This window comes from Malania oleifera, chromosome 13 (genome assembly GCF_029873635.1).
Source record: "Malania oleifera isolate guangnan ecotype guangnan chromosome 13, ASM2987363v1, whole genome shotgun sequence".
NCBI classification, from domain to species: domain Eukaryota; kingdom Viridiplantae; phylum Streptophyta; class Magnoliopsida; order Santalales; family Ximeniaceae; genus Malania; species Malania oleifera.
This window is the reverse complement of record NC_080429.1, coordinates 52,765,651-52,793,174: the sequence shown is the minus strand read 5'-3', so window position 1 is coordinate 52,793,174 and position 27,524 is coordinate 52,765,651. Positions and strand designations below refer to the sequence as shown.

At 37.1% G+C, this 27,524-nt stretch overlaps 1 protein-coding gene across 1 annotated transcript; it reads right to left on the bottom strand.

The window, feature by feature from the left end:
• Nucleotides 1-1,591: 1,591 nt before the first annotated feature.
• Nucleotides 1,592-7,052, bottom strand: LOC131146911 (large ribosomal subunit protein eL34). The gene is made up of 4 exons (XM_058096756.1): nt 6,734-7,052; nt 6,082-6,161; nt 2,351-2,460; nt 1,592-1,910 (listed from the first exon to the last, which is right to left on the bottom strand). Exons 1-4 carry the CDS (start codon nt 6,810-6,812, stop codon nt 1,814-1,816), a joined length of 366 nt encoding a protein of 121 aa, XP_057952739.1. The 5' UTR covers nt 6,813-7,052; the 3' UTR covers nt 1,592-1,813.
• Nucleotides 7,053-27,524: the final 20,472 nt, after the last annotated feature.

Genomic DNA, 27,524 nt, shown 5'->3' with positions numbered 1-27,524 from the left:
GAATTATAAACTTGAATGCTAGTTGTTCACTATGTAAAATATGAGTACTAAATAGATAAAGTGCACTCAAATTTATATTAATTGATTGACATTTGATCTAATCAATTCACCAATCTATTTATATTTTATCCATGTTGATATATTATTAAATATGAGATTCAACTCAACATGGAAAACAAGTGGCAATTTGACCAACCGGTTGATATGAGTTGATTTTTAAACTATAATTTAATTTTAAAGATATATTTAGTCATTTAAGTTGAATTGTAAATGGAATATAACAAATTTTGGAACAATAAAATTTTTAAGTATTTTTTTTGAATTATTAGATTATTTAGTTTACATATATTTTTAATTCTTTAAATAATAATTTAATTATATTGTCATGCTTATGTCAACTAGTTGACTCGAGCTGGTAAGACTTGTTAACTTGAGAACTAGGTGTCCAATTCTTTTACAAGTCCAATTTTGAGAATATATTCTACTTAAATGAACAATTTTTTCAACTTAATTTATTAAATTAATGTCATTTTCTTAAGTTATCTTATCACAAGTGAATAGAAAAGGATAAAATTATCATTTTATTCATTTTTTTATATATATACTTAATGGTTGACTAACGGTAAACTAAAGGAAGGTTCATTTGTCGCTAAGTTTAAACCTCCCGAGAGGTGGGGCGCAGCGCTAATAGTTTTCCAAAACACAGGAGGGTGGAGTGCCATTTTCAGAAAACTCAGGAGTGTTGGTAGATTTTACCCTATATTTTATGTTCCCTCTTACATTGTTTGATAACTTAATATAAAAGTAAATACCTATATGCTTTCCCTTCTTTTCCTCCATAATTTTCAAGTTCTAAATAGGCCCTTAGAAAGTTTACATCTAAATTTAATTTAACATCCAATGTTTGAATTTAAACAAAACGAACTACTAGAAATTATTAAATTTTATCTAAATTCCTATAAATTCAAATTCAAACCCATGTTTCCAAACACAATCTTTTTTTCACTCCTCGTGATAATTTTTACAGTGAAAAAAATAAAATGTTTCAGAACATCCTCTGCATTCAAGTATCATCCTTCTATTTACCATTAAGTCGTATTTGGGATTCTAGATTTTGATTTTTTGTTGAAGGGTTTAACCAAAATTGAGAAAGACTTGCATTCAATATTCTAGTTACAAAAATAATTGAATTATCTTTTCTCCTCACCATAAGTCATTTGCCAACATTTTATATGCTAATATCACCAACAAAGAACCCTTCCAAGGGATGAGAAAGACTAAATTAATTAGACGACGTCCTTAGTTTTAGAAAGCACTACCAACACTGATTTGCTCCCATACATCATCATACTATTAACTGTCAACGAGGATTTGTGGTACTAAAAATATTGCTCACACCAAATAACACCAAAACAATGAACAAGATCCCTCATTTCCGTCCCTGAACTCCTAAATTTACCCTCCCTTTGAAATTATGGGATCAACTTCAAGGGGCGCAGGATTAATCACGTGAACTGTAAAACGGACGCGTGGATACCCGATGCGTAATCCAAAGATAAATGAACAAGATCCCTTGATGGACACAAAAAGATGCTAAACAATCAAAACAATGGGACGATATATCCATCCAATGTATGCAAACGTTTAGAATCCAACAACAATGCTCCTGATAGAAAGTTGAAACCAAATTAAAGCTCATTGAAATCTAAAGACAAACACCTCACAATTATAATAAGCACATTAATCATTGTCAGCCAAAATTTTTTTCATAAAATTCAAGTAAAAGAAAGCATGTAGCTTCTCCATTTTCATTTTAGCTGCTCTTTGAGGCTTGTTTTTCCTTGGCCTTGTGGATCTTCAAAACCTTTTTCACTATCTTCTGCTCTTCTACCAAGAAAGCCCGGATGATCCTACAAGAAAACAAAACAAAGAACAGCCACAAAAAAACTACTGTTATTGAAACTCCAGCAAACTCTCAAGGTTTCACTTGAAACTTGAAAAGTATTAGGGAAAGAAAAATATAAAGGAATTGAATTTTTCATGTTTGATAATCAAAGAAACTAAGAAAAAATTATATATACATATATATATATATATATACACACACACACACCCCACTTTGATTTTATACATCATTAACATTTGATTTTTCTTAATTTTTAATCATAATAGAATAATGTTCATTTTTTATTAGAACTAAATATACAAAGAAAAAACAATGGAAAATGAATTTTCTTGTTTCCTTTCCTTCCCTTTCCCAAAGGAAATCTTGATTTAAACAGACAATATAAGGAAAAAAAAATTAGGAAAATTTTTATCCTTTTCCAGGAAGTGGAACAGGAATACCAACCTCTCTCTAACAGCACCTCCAGACAGTACACCCCCGTAGGCTCGGTTTACTGTCCTCCTGTTCCTGGATAATCTAGACCTCTTGTATTCAGCAGGCCTCAAGTGAGGAATCTGTGAGTAGAGTTGGCATTAGGAAACATAAAGGAGAGCCATGCACTATCCACAAAAACCAGAATCAAATCAAAGCAAACCAGATATGCTATCACCAAAATATTCTATTGGGTCAAACATAATTTCATCCCCAAAAGTCTGCCCTCAGTTATAATTTGGTTCTTACGTTTTAAAAATTCTGTAAGGCCCTGGTTGTAAAATGGACACAATGTAGGGCAATTTGTAAATTAGGAAGCAATATACATGGCACATGAAGCTGGAGGGACGACGATAAAAATTTAGATATGTGTACTCATAAACCTTGTCATTAAGGTATTCTCTCAATTCAAGTGTTCTGACCCATGAAAATGATACATTGAACAAGACATCTTCCCAACCCTTGCCTGGATGTAGCATCCAATGGATCATTTGGATCGAATGATGTTTGACCTAGTTGTGCCAAATGGCCCACATCATAAATCCATGTGTCAATCACCCATTTGGGGTGATGTGTAAATTTTGTAACCCAAGTGACAATTTATCACAATTAACTGTTCAGTAACAATGAGTATCTTGTTCAGAATTAGAAAAAAGTTCCGTGCTAGATTTAGGCAATAAGGACCAGACAATCAGAGTCTCTAACATATAAACAGTGCCATCACATGTCTCAAAATCCTAGATCTATGAACAGATCAAACATGAGAATTTTAAATAAAGCATCCAATAAACTGGTACAACCAAAGAACCAAAAGTGAAAAGCTTAAAAATCAATTCAAATCAGCTCGTATATGTGAGGCCAGTTAGATAATCATGTTCCCAACGAAACACAAATTCACATGAACAAATTTCAACAACCAAAAGATATAAAGCAGCACCACCAATTATAACAAAGAACAAATACCATATTATATAGATTATAAACCAAAAAACACCAAGGAGAAATTTTTCCAGAGCTATGTAGCTCTGCAATGTCTCTCAATTGTATTTAGCATTTTATTTGAAGAATTAGCACCAGAATGGATCAAAATCCAGACCTAGAATACCATTATTTTGTCTAGTTTGAGTAAATTAGGGAAAATTGCAATCCAAGTGGAATGCTCATTCAATTAATTTAAGGGAATTGGTGATTCCACCTCCAACCAATGGAAATCACCTCACCTTTCTCATCTTTATATAGACCAAAATAACATTATATATTTTATTTATTTCAAATCTAGCCTTTATCTACTTCCCTTCCTCTCTCTTCTCCACCTCTCTTTCCTCACTGCCAATATCGGGTGTAATTTCTGGAACTTGAACACGTGAGGATTCATGACAGCAAAAACTGGCACCTTGGAGAGTCACCAACAAGGTAAAACTCAAACAATGACAATCATGGAAAGCCATGATCTCATACCCAACACAAGACCACATCCCATGTGGGACTTTACTTTTTCTCCTTTCCCTCTCTTGAGCTTTGACATTTCAAAAGAATTAAAAGCAAAGTCTTATGGTGACCATGGACACAAGGAGAAGAATAATACAAGTCCAAAAGCAAAAGGAAGAACAATTGAGAAATTTGACCATGAGGAAGGATCCAGAATAAAGCAGAATTTGACACAAAGAATTCAACCATAGAGCCAGACCTAAATTAGAGCAATTTTCAGATCTATGGCGACCACCTTCTTTGGATATATAAATTACAGCAATGTTTTAGATCAATCTATGATTGAGGTCTTCATTTTAGTCAAAGGAAAAAAAGGAGTTTGTCTGCCATGGGTGCACCCACATCCATGACAACAACAATTTTCAATCAATCTCATAATCAAAAGTTCACTAAATTTAAAATTTTTTATTTTAGATTTTTTAGCATAAAAAAAATGGGTTTAAGTTAATAACTTCCTGGTTCAAGGATATTTTCAGAGTAGAAGCTTTCTATTTCATTCTGGTAGTCAGATCGCATGTATACACAAACATGGTAATCCCACTCAAACATCAATTTTTTTTCTCCCCAATCCATCACTGCCTTGATTTCATTCCTTGGCCAATTCCACTTCAACAATCATAGTGTACATGTTCTATTAGAGGCTTCATGATTCTGGAATATAGTTATGAATTATCAGAAAACACAAATATCCTATAGAACCATATATTGGTGTGAACGTTCCAAAAAAGTGGTATATTTTAGTTTGGAACACTAAATACTAATCCAAAGTTTTAATTCAATATGTTTATATAACATTTTTTGTTTGTTCAAAAGCGGAGAATTATTTCCTTATAATTCTACTTTCAGACACTATTAATCTATTTCACAAAATAAAATCATTTCCTAGATTTTGAAACACTTAAACATAAACCCCAAAATATATTAGTGTCACTACAAAACATACTAGTGCCATTACATATTTTTCATTAAAATATCTAAAGTATAAAACTAACATTCCACATTTTAGAGCATGTGTCGTACCACTATCCTGATCATGAACCAGGACATTCAGCATTCTATATGACATTGTTCTGGAATAAACCATCTTAGGAAGTAGCACATATCAAAAAGCAGAACATGAACGAATCAGAGCATTAGTTTTTAAAAATGATTCCAATTCATTTTCCTTTTAAATAACTCCTACACCACCATGCCTACCAAGAGGCTGGGGTTTTGTAACTTACTTTGTTAGCTTGCTGTTTTCGAAGAATATAAGACACTAAGAGTCTGCTCAGGAGAGGAGAAATGAAAGGAATAAAGGGTTTAGTAAAACCACTTTTTGGGAGTTTCATATATTAGGAGAGCAATGTCATTGTGGGGCTCACCATTCCTTTTGACTCCCTGCTAAAATGCTTAAAATAGAAGGTGTCCAAACTTGGGAGCCTGCAAATGAAGGAGAGAGAAACTCCAACAATTACTCTCCCTCCTTATCTATGCTTTATTAAGAAATTCAAACAAGAGGAAGACAACCAAAATACCCTTTCCTTCCCTCCACTCACACTTCCTTTCTTTCAAAACCTTTCCCATTCTCTCCCCTACAAGCACCAACCATAAAGCAAATTTAAGATAAATGCTCAAGACAATGCTAAGATGACCTATACATGTGAGATATAAATGTACTTCACAATACTAGATGTTTTTTAATACAATCAATCCCCAGTTTTCCACCTAACGACAACACATCAACTAACAAAAGCAATATCATTTTCTTAGAAAAAATTGCCTATGGAGATTCTGGCCTCACTACAAGTAACAAATGTTCACATTATACAGATGTCAATGGTCAAGTTATATATTGGCCCACAAATTTTACCACAGACATGTTCTTTTCTGTCAACCTAAATATTAATAACTAAATTACACCTATTACAGTGCATCCTACAGATAATATGGGAAAGATTTTATTATAAAAAGACTACAAATTTGCGACACATTAATTTCCCAAGGTCATCACTTTAGACATCTAATTATGATTCACCAAATAGACAGATCGAATAAAAACCACATAAATGGCTTATCAAAAAATATTTTCAAAATGGTGAATCCTCAAATAAATATTAAGCATGATTCTAAAAGGTTGAATCAAACAAGAAAGCATAATGATTCTAAGAGATAAATAAAAAATGAAAGAAATATCATAATGATTTATGAGAGAGAAGAAAAACATTAAGACATACTCCTTGGATTCTCTTTCCAGTAACAGGGCACTTAGGGCCACTTGCTCTTTTCTTAGTGCTCTGGTATACAAGCTTTCCACCTATAATTCAATCGGATTCAACTTAATAAGTGAAACTACCTTTTTGATAATTAACCAAGAAGCAAAACTACTTGGCGCAAATACAGCAAAATGTCAAAAATGCAACATCAACAACACAATAACGCTTATTATAAAAAACACAGTGATCCATTGAATACAAATAAAAGAAAAGAAAGCTCAAGTTTTAGACTTTTCAAAATTTAATGCCGCATATGGCCACACTGCACTCAACTGAAACTAACATGTCCAACAACTTATTTGAAATTCTGCCATTTTCAAGAGAAAAACAAAGCAAAAACAATATCAACAACAGTATTCTTCTTCTTTTGGGAGGAAAATAAAATATCAAAATTCATTCCTCAAAAAATATAAATAAATAAAACACATCTAAAATAAGTGTAACATTAAGGTGAAATGAACCGCATTATGATCAAAATGATACATTTAACACCAAAAGACATAGATCTGATGCCATTTTTCAAGTGTAATATAATTGAGAGACCAGCCCACCGAAGGAATGGAGGTTTGATTGAAGCAAGGATTTTGGAAGATCAACAAACAAAAATATTTACCAGGGGTTTTGACGACCCTATGCTGGTTCGATTTGGTCGCATAGCTATGACGCTTGCGATACGTTAGACGCTGAACCATCTTCAACCTCTCTCTCTCTCTCTCTCTCTCTCTAGGTAGAGGCTGAAACGGAGGAAGTCACTTGGTCCGAAATGGCAAGTTAAAAAACATAAAACCCTTGCCGAGGCTTAGATGCCCTAGATCCGACGGCTGTCACGGGATGACGTTTAACGATTCAGATTCGTGACGATTGTCTATAGTTTCTGTTTGGCGCTCCTGTTTTGCTAATCGGTCTCTTCAATTTTAATTTCGGCTTGCCTTGTGATAATAATTATAACAAAATAAATATATTAGAAAATATTATTTTTAAAAAATTATGGATGATTAGAGATATTTTTTTAGAATATTTATAAATAATTCGGGCTTTTCTTGAGATTTGATAAAAAAAAATAATGACATTGATTTCAAAAATTATAAGGGTTGTTCAGTTTCAGGGAGGTGAGTACTTTTATTCTTAAAATTATACATGAATAGTTATAGGAGTTTTCGGAAATCTTTATGGATAGTTGTAGGGATATTTTAAAAATGTTAAAAACTAGGTCAAAAAAGGGAATCCCTTTTTTAATAGTAAAAATTATTATAATAATTATTATTAATATAACCTATAAGTGACTCTAGTATTAAACTCGACATTAACTAATATAAGACTAAAAATAAAAAATATATCGAGAGATTAACAGAAAGAAGGTAATGTTCGTTAATTAAATCAGGGAGTTGATACACTAATCTTTACTCCCTAGTAATCTATTCGAAATGTAATCCCTACAATCCATCAGTAGGAAAATCAATAGGGGATATCGAGGATATTTTAAATGCCTATAAAAAGAACCCCTAAAGAAAGGGAAGACATGTTATATTATCTCATTTTCATCCATATTTTTACTATTGCGAACATAAAATCCTTTCAAAATTACTAATTTTGGCCTCGAGGTAATCCGTGGAGTACACTTTGGGTCCTCAAAGTCGTTTTTCTTTTATTCTTAGCAAGTGATTAAAGTTGTGATTGATCCAAATTCTCTCGAACAAATTTTAACAGCAATAGTTGGCGCCACCTATAAGGAACTTGGAAGAATTTCTTTTTAAAACTCAATCATGGTTGCATAACGTAATTTGAGTTTGAAACCATTGTTGGGATCAATCGCCCCAATCGATTTACTTCCCACCACTAGACAATTTGCCACAAATTATGCCTTTAAACCAATTTCTAACTTTTTTACGGAGAGGTGGAAGACATGTTTAGCATGATCTTACAACAAAAAAATGATCTTGTAGAACATGGCTTAGGGCTATTCAACTAGAAATGACCCTAGGGATAAGGCGGTGGTATCACATGAAGTATCCTTGAAAATTTTAGATCTGACAAAGGAAGTAAAACGTGTAATAACCCCAAAAAGGAATATAGAATATTAGTGGAGTGATTCTCAAAAATAAAATAAAATAAATTAATTATTAAAAAAATATTAAAAATTAAATAATTAATTAAAATAAATAAATAAATTATTATTATTAAAATAATATAGTATAATATATTAATATAATATAATATAAGTTATAATATAAAATACATATAAAATAGTAAAGCTTCCTAAAGCTGAAAAGCTTCAGGAAGCATCCTATTCTAAATTTAGGCAGAGAGAGCCGCGCAGGTGCCCCTAGATTTCTCTATTGCTCTCCATCTCTCTCTCCCTCTCTTCTCATTTTTTTTCGATGAATACTCGCTTGATCAAAAATCAAAAAATACCGCTGAACTCCATTCTTCGCTGCTGTCATTTCTATCGGAACGGATCGGTGGTAGAAGCAGCGTGGACGTATCTCCTTGGGTAGGCCAATTTTCTATTTTTCTTTAATTTCTTGCAAAATATAAGCTCAATCGACGAACGGACACCACCACGAGAATTTAGGGATAATTCTGTACAAGTCTAATGCGATGGAATTCTCGTGAGGTCGTCATAGGCAAAACCCCAAATTTGGGGTACGGGAGTTATTAAGGGGATTATTTTTAATTGATTAGTATTAAATTAGAAATACTAAAATATTGAGCATCTGGAGTTGAAGTAGGATTTTTGGGATTTAGGGTCCGGGTGAGCACCGCAAGTGTAATTTTGGGACCCGCAGCCAAAATTCAGAAAATTAAGTGAGGGTGTTAAATAATAGTTTAAATAATAATTTGAGGTATATGGAGTTTAGGGAAGGTTAGTTGAGTATTGTTTTGGGGGAAATGAGTTAATTAATTTGGAAAAAATGTAAATTTCAGGAGTTGAATTTCGGGAGCCAAGGGCGTAGGATTTTGGTCCTAACGAGACTCTCAGTAAGCCAAGTAAGGGGAATAAATTATAGCATTATTTTTAGAACTTCTATTTGAATTAATATGTGAAAATGAACATATGATATTTTGTCTGAAAATTATTACGATATAATATTAGATAAATTGTGTGGCATTTGAGTAATTTTAAAGTGTGATATTTTGGAGTGTAAAATATAATGATGTGTAATTTCTGAGAAAATATTGAAATGAGAATTATTGATGTGATTAGTAAGAAATAATGAAATATGGTATTTATATGTGAGTGGAAATATTTTGCCTGAAAAATGAGATTTTATGAATTACAAATATTGGAAAATAATAAAATATAGTATTTATTTGTGAGTGGAAATTTTGTGCACGACAAATGAGTTTGTACAAATTGATGATATAAGTATTTTGGGAAAATGTGAAAAATACGTGAAATATGATATATGATATTACGAGATGATGAAATGTGCACAGAAAATAATGAGATATTTATATTGAACTGAATTGTGATATACTGGAATATGATTGATGAAATGCCAATACCGCATAATGAATGCGGGTACATGGTGGTAAACCCTATTAGATGGTTATGATATTGAGCACAATACCGTTGCTAGTGGTGTTAGTGCAACCACACGGACTTTTAGAGCGTATGGCGTGACAGTCGACTGTGCCATTTTGTAGGGTTGTTGGGCTCCCTGAGTCCAGATCAGGGTTATAGGCCAGCCAGTCGTACTACAGACGCAATATGTGATATGATATTTGATCTAACCGGGTCAGCCAAATGCGGTTAGATCCAACCTTCGGGCCGCACAACCTTGACCATGGGAGGAAGCATGGCGTGGATAGAAAGATCCTCAAGGTGACCATGAGTTACAGACGCAATGTTGGTATTTGATACCAATAATACTCATAAGTCGGAAAGTAAAAATTGGAAACAGAAAGTGAAAGAATGATAAAATTGGCTAAAATGAGAAATGAAAGAAAGAATGGAAATTGAGAAATAAAGAATGTTAAATATAAGAAATGAATTGTGTGAGTTAATGACATAAATAATTGAGGAGAAGTGAAACTCTCCGCCTGAGGGCTTACTGAGTAAAGTGAGTGCCCTAATAGGTATCAGATGTGGTCATACCTGGCTGCATAACGTGTTAGGACAAATGGAAGCTACCTGTATAAGCGGGTAATCTTCCCTATTCTTAGGAACTTCGTGGATAATTATGTGTTGAAATTATTGAATTTAAGAAATAATTTTAAAGCTTATAAAAGTTTGTGTTGTATATCTATATGATTATAAGAATGTGAATATCAGTGTATTTTCTCAGATGAAATATTGTTTTGAAAAGTAAAGTGTGTTATAATTGAACTCAGATGGCCACACACTGTAAATAATTTATTCCTTCTTATTGAGATGTGTCTCACCCAATTTATCTAAAATTTTCAGGGAACAGAGATCGACCGGGTGATAGAGCTTCGTGATAGTAGGGAGCTGGAACCCTGAGATACAGGGTGAGTTTGGACTAGGGAGGTGTGATTCCCTAGGGTTGTATTGTTTTTGGGTATGAGATAGTATTGTGTATGTGTGTATATTGATACTTTGGGTATTGTATTCTAACTTATATGTGTATATTGTCTTCCGCTGTTAGATTGTATAATAAAATAACTTTTTACCCGGTACCCAATGTGGGTCAGGTCATGTGAATGAAATTAGGATTGTTGATGTGGCCGATTTGTGGATGTTGTGGATGACGAGTGATCATTTATTTATCATTGAGAAAAAAAATTTGTATGAAAATTGGGGTGTCACAATTTGGTATTAGAGCCTAGGTTGCTAGGTTTTGTAGACTTTAGTAGACAGCAGAATGCAATACCAGAGTATAAAAGTGGATTTTGAGGGAAATAGGAGATGGGTAGATTGAAATTTGAGTTAGTGATTGTTTGAGGATGAGATGAGAATTTAGGATTCTATTTTGCGGCCTAGAGACAGGAGTACCGGGGTTGTTTCTGTGTTTTTCCTGGGGTGACGATTTCAGGAAAACCATGGATACTACCGCTGGGTCTTGTTTCTAAGTGGTAGGACTGAATCTTAAATGGAGATATAGGATGTTGATAGAAGAATAATTTATGGGGTATAGCGGTGTATGAGTTGTGAGATAGTAATTGTATGCTGAGATTAGTTGTGTCTTTTGTGGGATGGATCCGGGAAACAGCAACACAAATGCGGGAGGTGATGGAGTAGAACCTTCCAGTATGGGTGGTGCAGACCGTGACGCTGTGTTGCATAGCGTCACTCAGTAGGTGATGGCTGAGATGGCTAGGAGCTCGGGGGAGTAGAGCTGCACGATCGAGCAGTTCACGCGTATGTGACCCCCATCTTTTTTTGGAGGAGCGGACCCACTAGTAGCAGAGAATTGGGTTCAGGACATATAGGACATATTGGCAGTCCTCTCATGTACACACGAGCAGAGGGTGTTATTTGTCACATTTAAATTGACTGGAGAGGCAAAGAGCTAGTGGAGGTTAGTGAGAATACTGGAGGAGCAGAGGCCAGATCCTATAGCGATGACATGGAGTTGCTTTAGGGAGATTTTCTTCGAGCGGTACTTTCTCGCTACGGTCAAGAGCACAAAGGCATCAGAGTTTCTATATCTGACACAGGGGTCTATGATGGTGCAGTAGTATGCAGTGAGGTTTGTTGAGCTGTCTTGATTCACCCCGTATATGGTGCCAGATGAGGAGAGGAAGGCGAGGAAGTTTGAGGAGGGTTTGAGGTAGAACTTGTATGAGCAGGAGGTAGGTTTCTGAGCTCAAACTTTCTCAAAGATAGTGGACAGGGTTGCGGTGATTGAGAGCAACATACAAAGAGGCGCAGCAGCCCAGAGCCAGAGGAAGAGGCCCGCATCTTCTAATTTTCAGGTAGGGCCCAGTCGAGGGCCGTGGAGGGGATATGATAGTATAGGGGGACGACGACAGGGAGGAGGAGAGTGAGCAGTACAGGGCAGACAGATGCCCTCTCCTTGTCCCAGATGTTTAAGGAGGCACCCAGGAGAGTGCCGAGCGAGAGATGTTGTTTGCTATCAATGCCATCAGCCTAAGCATATTGCGCGGAACTGCCAGGCGCCCTAGTGGTAGCGGCTGCTCCTTGATCATATAGATGAGGCTACCAGGCACCTCAAGGTGGACAGTAGAGGAATACTGCATCGGCGCGAGTTTATGCACTAACGCCGAAAGATGCTGAGGCGGCGGGAGATGTGGTGATAGGTACGGTTTCAATACTGTCATTTAAAGCTACTATTTTATTTGATTCTAGAGTGACGTATTCGTTTATCATCCGGGATTATGTTCAATTGTGTAGGTTTGAGCCTCAGCAGTTAGAAATTAGTTTGTCTGTTGCTACACCGACTAGGGCTGTAGAGGTATATAGAAAGGTACTCATGGACTGTCTAGTGCATATTCAGGTGAGGTCTTTGTTGGCTAATCTGGTGGTTTTAGACATGCATGGGTTTGAGATAATCTTGGGTATGGATTGGCTAGTTGCCCACTATGCTAGCATTGATTGCCATCAGAGAGTGGTAGTATTCAGACCTCTAGAGGGATAGGAGTACAGATTCATGGGATCACGTGTGCGCACCCCACCTCAAGTCTGCTATTCAGGCGCGTAGGTTGCTATTAGAAGGCTGTTAGGGATATTTAGCCTGTGTGAAGGCTATATCAGAAGGGAAACAGAGGGTGGAGGATATCCCAGTGGTGAGGGATTTTCCTGATGTATTCCCTGAGGATTTGCTGGGACTACCTCCTGATCGTGAGGTAAAGTTCATTATTGATCTGGTTCCAGGGACAGCGCAGATTTCTAAGGCGCTATATAGAATGGCACCAGTAGAGCTGAAAGAATTGAAAGAGCAGTTGAATGAAATATTAGATAAGAGTTCATTTGGCCCAGTGTGTCGCTTTGGGGAGCACCGGTTTTATTTGTGAGGAAGAAGAATGGCTCGATGAGGTTGTGCATCGACTATCTAAAAATAAACAAAGTGACTATCAAGAATAAATACCCGCTCCCGCGTATCGATGATTTGTTTGACCAGTTACAAGGGACACAGATTTTTTCGAAGATAGACTTACGCTCTGGGTACCATCAAGTGAAAGTCAGGGCGGAAGATGTTTTAAAGACGACATTTAGAACACGGTATGACCATTATGAATTTCTAGTTATGCCATTTGGTTTGACAAATGCTCCTGCAGTGTTTATGGATTTGATGAATAAAGTTTTCAACAGTATTTGGATCAGTTTGTGGTGGTATTTATTGATGATATACTGGTGTATTTGAAGAGCCCAGAGGAGCATGAGGAGCATCTGAGTATAGTGCTTTAGGTATTGCGAGAGAAGAAGTTATACGTGAAGCTCAAGAAATGTGAGTTCTGACTGGAACAGGTTACCTTCCTTGGACACGTTATATCCAGGGGTGGTATTTCTGTTGATCCGAGTAAGATTAAGGCGGTAGTAGACTGAGTATGACCAAAGAATGTGCACGAGATCAGGAGTTTCCTAGGATTGGCTAGGTATTACCACAGTTTTGTTGAGGGCTTCTCTAGACTGTCAGGCCTATTAACCAAAATGACTAGGAAAGGAGTGAAGTTTGAGTGGTCTATTGAATGTGAATAGAGCTTCCAGGAGTTAAAACAACGACTCATCACTGCACCTGTGTTGACGATCCCTTTAGGAGAAAAGGGGTTCATAATTTACAGTGATGCTCCCATAAAGGGCTCGGATGCGTGTTAATGCAGTAAGGGAGAGTGATAGCCTATGCCTCACGATAGTTGAAAGAATATGAGAAAAACTACCCTACCCACAATCTGGAGTTGGCGGCGGTTGTTTATGCACTAAAGATTTGGAGGCACTATCTATATGGGGGTAGGTGTGAGATATTTACTAACCATAAGAGTTTAACATATTTTTTCACGCAGAAAGAATTAAATATGAGGCAGAGGAGATGGCTGGAGCTAATAAAGGATTACGACTGCACTATCAGCTACCACCCGAGAAAGGCTAATGTGGTTGCTGATACTTTGAGACGGAAATCAGTGGATTCATTTGTATCTATAGTGGAAATTTAGCATCCGATCCAAATGAATCTGGACAGGCTTGGTGTGGAGTTGATAGAGGGCGATCACCAGGCGTTCATTGCTGACTTGGTTTTGCAGCCGACTCTATAGGAGAGGATTAAAGCAGCTCAAAGAAATGATGCAGAACTAGAAGAGCTTATGGAGATGGTACAAGATGGTCAAGAAACAGAGTTTAGCATTTCATATGATGGAGCCTTGAGGTTCCATACCAGGTTATGCGTTCCTGCCAATCCCGAGATCAAGAGGGTCATTCTGGAGGAAGCACATCGGTCCCTATATACTGTACATCTAGGTAGCACTAAAATGTACAGGGATCTTCGAGAGTCCTTCTGGTGGAGCAATATGAAGAGGGGGATAGCTTAGTTTGTGGATCAATGTTTGACGTACCAGCAAGTGAAGGTTGAGCATTAGAGATCGGTGGGATCATTGTAGCCACTTCACATTCCTGATTGGAAGTGGGAGCATATAGCGATGGATTTCGTCACATGATTACTGTCGGCGTTGCGTGGACAGGATGCTATTTGGGTAGTGATGGATCGACTGACAAAGACTGCCCACTTTTTACCGATCAGAGTTAGCTACTCCATAGACAGATTGGTTGAGTTATATATCTAGGAGATAGTTAGGCTCCACGGCATCCTAGTTTCCATAGTTTTAGATAGAGACCCACGATTCACATCTCATTTTTGGACGAGTTTGCAAGGGGCCATGGGTTTTTAGTTGTCGTTCAACACAACTTTTCATCCTTAGACAGATGGACAGATGAAGAGGACGATACAGATTCTGGAGGATATGCTGCGAGCATGTGTGCTGGACCTTGGAGGTTGTTGGATGCAGTATCTGCCATTGGTTGAGTTTACGTATAACAACAGCTACCAGGCCAGCATTGGGATGGCACCATATAAGACGCTTTATGGCCGAAGGTGTCGATTCCCATTGTACTAGGATAAGGTTGGAGAGAGACAGGTATTGGGGCCAAAACTGATACAGCAGACTCATGATAAAGTCAAGCTCATTAGAGACAAAATCAGAACAGCACAGAGTCGGCAGAAGAGTTATGCAAATACTCGCTGGTGAAAACTAGAGTTTGATGCAGGAGATCACGTATTCCTGAAGGTGGCAACGTTGAAAGGTGTTATGAGGTTCGGGAGGAAGGGTAAGCTGAGCCCTAGGTACATTGGACCATTCGAGATTCTTGAAAGAGTGGGTCTAGTTGCCTATCGGTTGGCATTACCACCGGTCCTATCTAGGATCCATGACGTATTCCACATTTCTATGTTGAGGAAATACGTCTCAGACCCCTCCCATGTGATCAGCTATGAAGCACTGGAGTTGAGAGACACTTTAGCTTATGAGGAAGTGCCAGTGCAAATTCTTAACTGGAAGGAACAGGAGCTACGCACGAAGAAGATTCCACTGGTGAAAGTTTTGTGACACAATCATGCCGTTGAGGAGGCTTCCTGGGAACTAGAGGATCAAATGCACTAGAGATATCCACACTTGTTTAGTGGAGTTTAGAGCTGAGCCAGTCAGAGTAAAAAGAATAATATTGTATATTTTTATTTGTATAGTGTAACGTAGGATAGATAGGGTTTTTAATTTTGAAATATGAATGGCTTTGGGAGAATTTTGGAAAAGTTGTAATCTCCCAGAACCCTTGTTGTAACCACGGTATTCCTCCGCCATAAGTGAGGGTAATTAATAAAATTGGGGTGTTTTCTCTTTAAGGATGGAAAGCTGATGAATAAGCAAATTTTGATGACGAAATTTTTATAAGGAGGGGAGAATGTAATAACTCCAGAAAGGAATATAGAAGATTAGTGGAGTGATTCCAAAAAAATAATAATAATAATAAAAGAAATTAAAAAAATAAAAGAAATAAAAAATTAATTATTAAAAAATATATATTAAAACATTGAATTAAATAATTAAATAATTAATTGAAATAAATAAATAAATTATTATTATTTAAATAATATAGTATAATATATTAATATAAGTTATAATATAAAATACATATATAATAGTAAAGTTTCCTGAAGCTTTTGCTTTAGGAAGCATCCTATTCTAAATTCAGGCAGAGAGAGCTGCGTAGGTGCCCCTGGATTTCTCTATTGCTCTCCGTCTCTCTCTCCCTCTCTTCTCATTTTTTCCGACAAATACTCATCTGATTGAAAATCTGAAAATACCGTTGGACTCCATTCTCCGCTGCCGTCATTTCTACAGGAGCAGATTGGTGTTAGGAGCGGCATGGACGTATCTCTTGTGGTAAGCCAATTTCTCCTTTTTATTTAATTTCTTACAAAATATAAGCCTAATCAATGAACGGACACCACCACGAGAATCTAGGGATGATTCTCTACAAGTCTAGCGGGACGAAATTCTCGTGGGGTCGTCGTGGGCAAAACCCCAAATTTGGAGTATGGGGTTATTAAGGGGCTTATTTTTAATTAATTAGTATTAAATTAGAAATGCTAAAATATTGAGTATCTGGAGTTGAAGTAGGATTTCTGGAATTTAGGGTCCGAGTGAGCGCTGCGGGTGTAATTTTGGGACCCGCATGCAAAATTCAGAAAATTAAGTGGGGGTGTTAAATAATAGTTTAAATAATAATTTGAGGTATATGGAGCTTAGGGGAGGTTAGTTGAGTATTGTTTTGTGGGAAATGAGTTAATTAATTTGGGAAAAATATAAATTTCAGGAGTTGAATTTCGGGCACCAAGGGCATAGGATTTGGGTCCTAACGAGACTCTCAGTAAGTTAAGTAAGAGGAATAAATTACAGCAGTATTTTTTGAATTTCTATTTGAATTAATATGTGAAAATGAACATATGATATTTTGTCTGAAAATTATTACAATATAATATTAGATAAATTGTGTGGCATTTGAGTAATTTTAAAGTGTGATATTTTGGAGTGTAAAATACAACGATGCGTAATTTTTGAGAAAATATTGAAATGAGAATTATTGATGTGATTAGTGAGAAATAATGAAATATGATATTTATATGTGAGTGGAAATGTTTTGCCTGAAAAATGAGAATTTGTGAATTACAGATATTGGAAAATAATGAAATGTGGTATTTATTTGTGAGTGCAAATTATGTGCATGTCAAATGAGTTTGTACAAATTGTTGATATGAGTATTTTGGGAAAATGTGAAAAATACGTAAAATATGATATATGATATTACGAGATGATGAAATGTGCACAGAAAATGATGAGAATATTTATATTGAACTGAATTGTGATATACTAGAATATGGTTGATGAAATGCCAATATCGCATAATGAATGTAGGTATGTGGTGGTAAACCTTATTGGATGGTTATGATATTGAGCACGGTACCATTGTTAGTGGTGTTAGTGCAACCACATGGACTTTTGGAGCGTGTGGCGTGATAGTCGACTGTGCCGTTTTGTAGGATTGTTAGGCCCCCTGAGTCCGGATCAGATTATAGGCCGGCCAGTCGTACTACAGACGCGATATGTGATATGATATTTGATCTAACCGGGTCAGCCAAACGCGGATAGATCCAGCCTTCAGGCCGCACAACCTTGACCATAGGGGGAAGCATGACGTGGATAGAAAGATCCTCAAGGTGACCATGAGTTACAGACGCAATGTTGGTATTTGATACCAATGATACTCATGAGTCGGAAAGTAAAAATTGGAAACAGAAAGTGAGAGAATGATAAAATTGGCTAAAATGAGAAATGAAAGAAAGAATGGAAATTGAGAAATAAAGAATGTTAAATATGAGAAATGAACTGGGTGAGTTAATGACATAAATAATTGAAGCGAAGTGAAACTCTCCGCTTGAGGGTTTATTGAGTAAGGTGAGTGCACTGATAGGTATCAGATGTGGTCATACCTGACTGCATAACGTGTCAGGGCAGAGAGAAGCTACCTGTATGGGCGGGTAATCTTCCTTATTCTTAGGAACTTTCGTGGATAATTATGTGTTGAAATTATTTAATTTAAGAAATGATTTTAAAGCTTATAAAAGCTTGTGTTGTATATCTATATGATTATAAGAATGTGAATATCAGTGTATTTTCTTAGATGAAATGTTGTTTTGAAAAGTAAAGTGTGTTATAATTGAACTCAGATGGCCACACACTGTAAATAATTTATTCCTTCTTATTGAGATGTGTCTCACCTAATTTATCTAAATTTTTCAGGGAACAGAGACCGACCGAGCAATAGAGCTCCGTAATAGTAGGGAGCTGGAACCCTGAGATACAGGGTGAGTTTGGACAAGGGAGGTGTGATTCCCTAGGGTTGTATTGTTTTTGGGTATGAGATAGTATTGTGTATATGTGTATATTGATACTCTAGGTGTTGTATTCTGACTGATATGTATATACTGTCTTTCGCTGTTAGATTGTATGATAAAATAACTTTTTACCAGGTACCCAATGCTGGTCGGGTCGTATGAATGATATTAGGATTGTTGACGTGGCCGATTTGTCGATGTTATGGATGACAAGTGATTATTTATTTATTATTGAGAAAAAAAATTGTACGAAAATCGGGGGGTCACAAAAGGGGCCAATAGTGTGGGCATTAATGAGTAATGGTTCCAATAATTTGAAGAAAAACTCAAGAGAATTGATCAACTGGAAAAGCTAGTAAAAGAAGTTCGCAGCCAATCCTTAATAGGGGGAACCTAAGTTAAATCATCTAATCCCCCCTTTACTAAAGAAATAATGGAGATCCCTCTGCCAAGTAAATTCAATATACCCAACATAGAAGGATTTGATGAGTTGTTAGATCTTTTAGACCACCTTAACACCTCTAGAATGTTGATGCAATTGCAAGGTGCATGTGATGTAATTATGTGTCAAAGATTTACAGGAATACTAAAGGGGAATGCTAGAGCATGATACTGGCATTGAAGCCCAACTCAGTTGGGTCTTTCTCTGAGATGGAGCAGTAGTTTGTGCAACATTTCGTCAACAGCAGAAAAATGATGAAAACTTCGCCCTACCTTATGAACCTTGTTCAAGGAGAGAGGGAAACATTGAAATAATGTATGTGTTATTTCGTTAATGCAACTTTAGAGATCAAAAACTTAGACCATGGAGTAACAACAATAGTTGCCTTGACAACAATTGTACAACCTTGTGACTTTCTAAATTCCATAGGAAAGAAACCCCCTACCAATATAGGAGAACTAATTTCCCGAGCCCATAAATATATAAACTTAGAAGAGGTTATCACCCAAAAAAAAAAAAAAAAAGATCAGTTTTGAAGAGAAAAAATACCAAAGACATTGGTGAAATCGTCGAGGGAGGAGTAAGGAAACATACCTCTAGTAAAAACTTCCTGCCCAAGTATAAAGAATAAGAGAAGGGGAAAGAGACTATTTATAAGAGAAAAAGAGGTGGCACAAACCATGAGGCTTTGTGATATTGTGAATCACATTGGGGATATCTACCTAGAAAGTGGGCAATACTCGACAAAAAATTAGCCCATTTGATAAGCATTGCTCATAAGGTACAAAAATGCCTATTTGATGAGCAATGGCTATATGTGACAACAAGAGATGAACACTATTTGACAAAAAAATGGCCCATCGAATGAGTACTACTCATGAGGCCCAACAAAAAAAATGATCATTTGATTAGCATTGCTCATGAACCAATAAGAGACAAGCATTGTTCAAAAAAAAAATTCGTCAATCTAATGAGTAACACTTAAGGTCCAAAAAATGCCCATTTGATAAGCACCACTAATGAAGCAGCAAAAGGCGAGCATTACTCAATAAATAAATTGGTCAATATGATGAGCAATGCTCATGAGACCAAATAAAATGCCCATTAGATGAGCACTACTCATGAGGCAACAAGAGACCCATATTGCTTGATAAAAAATTTGGCCTATCTGATGAACACTACTCATGAGACTAAACATAAATGCCTATTTTATGGTAAATACTCATGAGGCAACAAGAGATGAACACTGCTTGACAAAAAAATTGGCCTATTTGATGAGCACCACTCGTGAGACCTAAAAAATGTCCATTTGATTAGCATTGCTAATAAGGCGATAAAAGACTGAAATTGCTTGATAAAAAAATTGACCCATCTGATGAGCATTGCTCTAGGGCCCAAAAATGCCCATTTGATAAGAACCGCTCATTAGGCAACAGGATGTGGGCACGACTCAGTGAAAATTGGACAATCTAATGAGCACCACTTATGATCTAAAAAATATCCATCTAATGAGCATTGCTCATAAGGCAACAAGAGTCAAACACTGCTTGGCAAATTACAGGCTTATTTGATAAGCATTGCTTATAAGCCAACAAGAAACGAGCATTGCTCGGTAGAGCATTGGTCCATTTAATGAGCATCGCTCGTGAGACCTAAAGATACCCATTTAATGACTTAATCCAAATCTCGTATTGATAAAAAGACTTCTAGTAAATACAATATACTTTAAAGCCAAAAAGGTAACATTAAGAATCGAGAGTAGGGGGCAATTGATATAATCTAAAAGAGACCCTAGCATTAAACTCAAAATTAACTAATGTAAGACCGACAACTAAAAAGACATTGAGGGATTAATGTAAAAAAGGTAATGTCCATTAATTAAAGTAGGGGCTAGCACACAAATCTTTACTCTCTAGTAATCTATATGAGAATGTAACCCATATGATCCATTAGTAAGGAAATCAATAGGGGGTATCCCGAATTCCTATAAAAAGAACCTCTAATGGAAGGTAATACATCTCATCGTATCTCGTTTTCATCAATATTTTTACTATTGAAAACACATAATCCTTCCAAATTCACTAACTTAGACATCAAAATGATCCGTCGGAGTATATCCCATGTCCTCTAAGTCATTTTTCTCTTATTCCTAACAAGTGATCAAAGTCGTGATTGATCAAAATTCTCTAGAATAAATTTTGGCAGCAACAATTATTATTATTATTATTATTATTATTATTATTATTATTATTATACAGTAGCATAAAGCACAACCTGCACTATTGCAAAAGTTAAATGTTGAAATTTTCAAGAATGTCTTATGCTTTCTTTTTTTTTTTAATCAAACATTAAAGAAGCCGGTGTCTTTTAACTTGTTAAATAAAGCAATGTTATTAATAAACATTCATATGAATAATCTTAAGAAACAACTATGTTTTCCTTTTATTGTCTATTTTATTGGAGTTTGAACTAATTATAAAATGCTTACCACTTGTGTGATTTTGAAACACAATTTAATGTTTAAACTGCTTGCATGTTTTATTTTATTTTCCACAAATACAGTTGAACATTTCATTTTTTTTCTCTTCACATTAAAATGACAGCAAAATTCACTCCAAGTCCAAATAGTAGAAGCCTTGCAAGATTTCTGGGAAATTGTAGATCAACTTAATGTGCCCCAAACGCTTGGAGTGAATATTGGCTAATGGCAGCAAGGAAATTGGAGGAGGTTTCCAAATGGCTTAAGAAATCTTAGCTAGGGAAGAATGGGAGAAGCATGTGCAAGCAGCTGGGGGGAATCGGCTAGGGGAGAAGTAAAATTTTGTGGTCTTTTGCTCGTTCGCAGACTGCTTCCAGCCGAACAGCAACGCCTAACCCCTTCTTCTTCATTATTCCATTTATTCCTTTGGATTTGGGCTTGGCTATTCGTAGACTACTACCACACGAGCTCTCATCACCCAATCCCTTCTTGCTCCTTCATTCTTGCCATTTTTTGCTTTCAATTTGGGGGTTCAGATCCAAAAAGTAGCAGCACCTAAAGCCTCAGAGTAACTCTACTTTTCCCACTTTGATTTTATTATTTTTGGTTTAGATTTTCTGTTGCAGATTGCTCCAGCCGAACAAGCAGTGCCCATGGCCTCCTATGGTTCGTAGCTTGCTTCTAGCAGGTAGCACCAATTGAGAGCCTCTCGCCAGCCGCAGACAGTGTTGTAGCTGGAGCCAGGAAATCGCTAGGAGCTAGAGCATAGTTGGAAATGCTCTCCATTTATTTTGATTTTATCTTGATGGATAAAACTCCCAAATTTGTAATTTAATGTATTAATTTTGATTTAAATATTAGCCCCATAAATAGAGGGCTGAGGAATGTAATAGAAACAAGTGAGAAGCTCATAGAGCAGAGAGGAGAAAGAGAGGAGGAAGAGAGGGAGAGAGAGAGAGAGTGAGAATTGTAATTTCTCGGCGAATAGTAAATTTGTGGTGTGTGCTCCATGGATGTAGGTCAATATTGACCGAACCACATTAAAATTCTGGTGTCACGTCTTTCTGATTGCTCACAGGGTCCTAACAAGTGGTATTAGAGCCCAGTTGGAGCAGAAAAGTCAAATCGGAAGTGATCCCGAAATCAGAGCTCTGTCTAGTAGATTGAAACTGCATTTTGAGGCCACCATCACATTTAGCTCGCCGAGACGAAAAGAACGGTGCAAGCTGAAGCTAGAACGGAGTCCAGAAGTAGTCTCACGCGCCCTTACGCGCCTTGTTGGAGTAAGACAAATTTCCATGCGTCAGTCACGTGCCGCATGCAGTTGCACACGTCTTCCTCACCCGGACCGCCTCAACTTGACCCGATACACACCCAACCCAACTCAAAAGCTGACTCAAATTGGATCAACCCAAGACCTGGTCTGTGGATCCGTATCCGACCCGAACCGGGGGTGCCACTTTAGCGAGTGGGTGCCATGCTAGTTGGGGTGCCACGTCAGTAGGTGGGCCCCACAGCCACGTAAGTAGGTGCCATGCTAGCAGAACACTACCACGTCAACAGGTGCCACATCAGCTGCCACGTCAGCATGCCACGTCAACATAATTGACCAGGATTGACCATAACTTTGACTGAACTTTTCAGAGTCGTTTTGGGTCCGTTTTTCGAGCGACTTGAACCATTTCTAGGGTTTCTATCATTCTGGATCGAACCATGCTATCCATTTGAGCTAATTCCATCTCTAGATCAGTGAATCAGATGTTGAATGAAAAGAGCTCAAAAATCAAAATGTTCAACGGAAACAATTTCGGTTTCTGGAAGATGCAGATAGAAGATTATTTGTTTGGGAAAGAAATGCACTTACCGTTGAAGGGTAAGCTAGCATCCATGAACGAGGACGAGTGGGAGTTACTTTATCGAAAAGCCCTTGGAGCCATCAGAATGACGTTGTCAAAATTTGTGGCGTTCAATATCAAGCATATAACATCCATCAAGTCTCTGATGGATGAACTTTCTAATATGTACGAGCAGCCTTTAGCCGCAAACAAGGTACGTCTCATGAAAAGACTATTTATGATGAGCATGTCTGTAGGTGAAATTTTCAGTAGGAATTTGAATAACTTCAATGAGTTTTCTGATCAACTCGCCTCAGTCAGGATAATGTTTGATAATGAGATTTGGGCCCTACTGATTCTCAGTCAGTTGCTTGAAAGTTGGAATGGTGTCGTTACTACCATTAGTAGCTTCGTAGGAAAATCGAAGCTTGTATACGATGAGGTCTTCAGCATGATTTTGATGGAGGAAATCAGAATGCAGTCGAACCATGGCTCCACTTCGAGTTCAGTCTTGAACATGGAGAGTTAAGGTAGAGGAAACAAGCATGGACGATCAAACAACCGCGACAGATCTAGGCCCAAGGGGTCTAAATCCAGAAATCCCAGAGGTACTCAGTACACAGGTTCCCAGAGCATAAAAGTTATTGAGTGCTGGAACTGTGGAAAAACTGGTCATTACAAGAACAAGTGTAGAAATCAGAAGAAAGAATACGAGACGAGGGCAAAGACAAAAGAAAATATTGCTTCCAAAAATGATGATTTGTTGATCTGCTCTTTGGAGAGCAAAAAGGAGTCTTGGGTGTTAGACTCTGGAGCTTCATTCCATGCCACTTGCAGTAGAGATTTCCTAGAGGAGTATACATCAGGTAATTTCAGTAAAGTTTATCTGGGCAATGACCAACTGTGTGACATTGCTGGTAAAGGGACAGCAAATATCAAAATGAATGGGTCAGTAAGGAAACTGAGAGAAGTCAGGTATATTCCAGACCTGAGGAAAAATTTGATCTCAGTCGGTCAATTGGCAGATGAAGGTTTTAACACATCTTTCATTGGTGATGAGTGGAAGATTTCAAAGGGTGCATTGACAATTGCTCGAGGTAAGAAAAGTGGTACTTTTTACGTAATTCCTCATGCATGTATGTCTATTACAGTTGCTACAGGAAATGATGATAGCAACCTATGGCATCAACAACTCGGACACCTGAGTGAGAAGGGACTCAGGGTGATGCACTCAAAGGGTAAGTTGAGTGATTTACAGTCGGTGAAGATTGATACATGTGAGGATTGCATATTTTGGAAATAGAAGAGAGTCAGTTTCCAGACAAACATCAGTATCCCGAAGAAGGAGAGACTTGAGCTAGTCCATTCAGATGTATGGGGACTAACAACCATTTCGTCTATAGGAGGAAAGCATTACTTCGTCATGTTTATCGATGATCATTCATGGAAGGTATGGGTTTACTTCCTGAAGTATAAATATGATGTTTTTTATGCTTTTAAAATTTGGAAAGCGATGACAGAAAATGAAACTGGTTTGAAAATCAAGAAGCTGAGAACAGATAATGGTGGTGAGTATGTTGACACTGAGTTCAAGAAATTCTACTTTGAGCATGGTATCAGAATGGAAAGAATTGTGCCAGGTACACCTCAACACAAAGGCGTAGCCGAGTTGATGAATAGAACGTTGACGAAAAAAGCCAAAAGCATGCGTATATAGTCAGGCTTGCCAAAGATGTTTTGGGCAGAAGCAGTCAACACAGTAGCTTATTTTATTAATACGAAGTCCTTCAGTACCATTGGACTATGGTCTACTTAACAAAGAGGTAAGACTTTCACATTTGAAAGTTTTTGGTAGTGTTCTATATGTACATGATCATGTCAGGAATAAGCTAGATCCAAAATCCCAAAAATGCACTTTCATCGGTTATGGTGGAGATGAATTTGGATATTGCATTTGGGATGATGAAAACAAAAAGGTGATCAGAAGCAGAGATGTGATTTTTGATGAAAAGATGATGTACAAGGATAGACACATAATAGAGTCTACAGAGTCTGAAACAACCTTTGTAGATGTGGATGATGTTTTAGAAGGTGTAAGGACACGTCAGTAGAACACATAAAAACCTCAGCAGACTACTGAGATTCCTCAGGCAGAGGAACATATGGAGCAGATTGTTGCACCACCTCCTCCTACTCCAACACCAGAGCTTAGGAGATCTTCTCGGCAGCATGTACCAAATAGGAGGTATATGAACCATTTACTTCTTACAGATGGAGGAGAACCTGAATGCTATGTTGAAGCATGTAAGGCAGGAGATGCGAGCAAGTGGGAGCTTGCAATGAAAGACGAGATGAAGTCTCTTAACTCCAACAAAATATGGGAACTAGCTAAGTTGCCCAATGGTAAGAAGGCTTTTCACAACAAATGGGTTTATAGAATCAAAGAGGAGCACGATGGCTCCAGGAGGTACAAGGCTCGGTTGGTAGTTAAAGGCTTCGAGCAGAAGGAAGGAATTGACTACACCGACATTTTTTCACCAGTTGTGAAACTGACAACCATCAGATATGTTCTGAGTATTGTTGCCTCAGAGGGTTTACATCTTGAACAGTTAGACATGAAGATGACATTTCTTCATGGTGATCTTGATGAGGAAATCTATATGCAACAGCCAAAAGGTTTCTCAGAAAAAAGGTAAAGAGAATCTTGTATGCAAATTGAAAAAGAGTTTGTATGGTCTCAAACAAGCTCCTAGACAGTGGTACAAGAAATTCGACAGCTGTATGCAGAGGAACAATTTTTAGAAATGCAATGCCGACCACTGCTACTACTTCAAAAGGTATCGTGCTAGCTATATTATTCTATTTTTATATATTGATGATATGCTAGTCGCAGGATCAGATATAGAAGAGATTAGGAAATTGAAGCAGCAACTGTCAGAGGAATTTGATATGAAAGACTTGGGTCCTTCAAAGCAAATTCTTGGGATGTGAATCTCTAGAGATAAGCAACAAGGCATGTTGCAGTTATCTCAGTCAGAGTACATCAGCCATGTTTTAGAGAGGTTCAACATGAGCAGCGTCAAGGCTGTAAATACACCCTTTGCAGGTCATTTCCATCTCTCAAAGGATCAGTCCCCCTAGACAGATGAAGAGAAAGACTTTATGGCTAAGGTACCATATGCCTCAGCTGTTGGAAGTCTAATGTATGCTATGGTTGGTACCAGACCGGATATTGGCCAAGCAGTGGGAGCTGTCAGTAGGTATATATCAAATCCAGGGAAGACACACTGGGAAGCAGTGAAGTGGATTTTGAGATATCTTCGGGGCACTATTGATAAGTGCCTATGTTTCGGCAAAAGTGATCTGAAAATTCAAGGATTTTTAGATGCTGATTTTGTAGGTGAGAGTAATCATCGCAGAAGCACCATTGGGTACAAATTCACTGTTGGCTCAATAGCTGTTAGTTGGATGTCACAGATATAGAAGATTGTTGTTTTATCCACTACAGAAGCTGAATATATAGCAGTGATAGAAGCCAGTAAAGAGATGATTTGGCTTCAAGGTTTGTTAACGGAGCTTGGATTAAAGCAAGAGAGGAATGTTTTGTACAATGATAGTCAGAGTGTGATACATCTAGAGAAGAACTCAGTATTTCATTCCAAAACTAAGCATATTGGATTGTGTTACCACTTCGTCAGATCTCTAATAGAGGACGAAGTGTTGATACTTGAAAAAATCCAAGGTAGCAAAAATTCAACAGATATGTTAACTAAGGTGGTGACTACAGAGAAACTGAAGTTGTGTTCAGTTTCAGTTGGTCTTCATGCCTGAAGACATATATTTTGAGCACACCATTTATTCATGATAATGGTTGAGGAGGCGTTTCTATCTCCAAGTGGGAGATTGTTGTAGCTAGAGCCAAGAAATTGCTAGGAGCTGGAGCTGATTCGGAAACACTCTCCATTTATTTTGATTTTATCCTGATGGATAAAACTCCCAAATTTGTAATTTAATGTATTAATTGTGATTTAAATATCAGCCCTATAAATAGAGGGCTGAGGAATGTAATAGAAATAAGTGAGAAGCTTAGAGATCAGAGAGGAGAAAGAGAGGAGGAAGAGAGGGAGAGAGAGTGTGAGAATTGTAATTTTCTGGAGAATAGTGAATTTGTGGCATGTGCTCCTTGGATGTAGGTCCATATTGACCAAACCACGTTAAAATTCTAGTGTCACATCTTTCTGGTTACTCATAGGATCCTAACACACAGCACCACCAGAGATTCT

What these genes read in the sequence shown, in the direction of transcription:
- LOC131146911 (XM_058096756.1), bottom strand. Translation starts at nt 6,812, where the DNA reads ATGGTTCAGCGTCTAACGTATCGCAAGCGTCATAGCTATGCGACCAAA. An exon ending in TAGGGTCGTCAAAACCCCTG is followed by an intron (nt 6,162 to 6,733) that starts GTAAATATTTTT and finishes ATTGAATTATAG; the next exon opens with GTGGAAAGCTTGTATACCAG. An exon ending in GGAGGTGCTGTTAGAGAGAG is followed by an intron (nt 1,911 to 2,350) that starts GTTGGTATTCCT and finishes GTTTTCTTGTAG; the next exon opens with GATCATCCGGGCTTTCTTGG.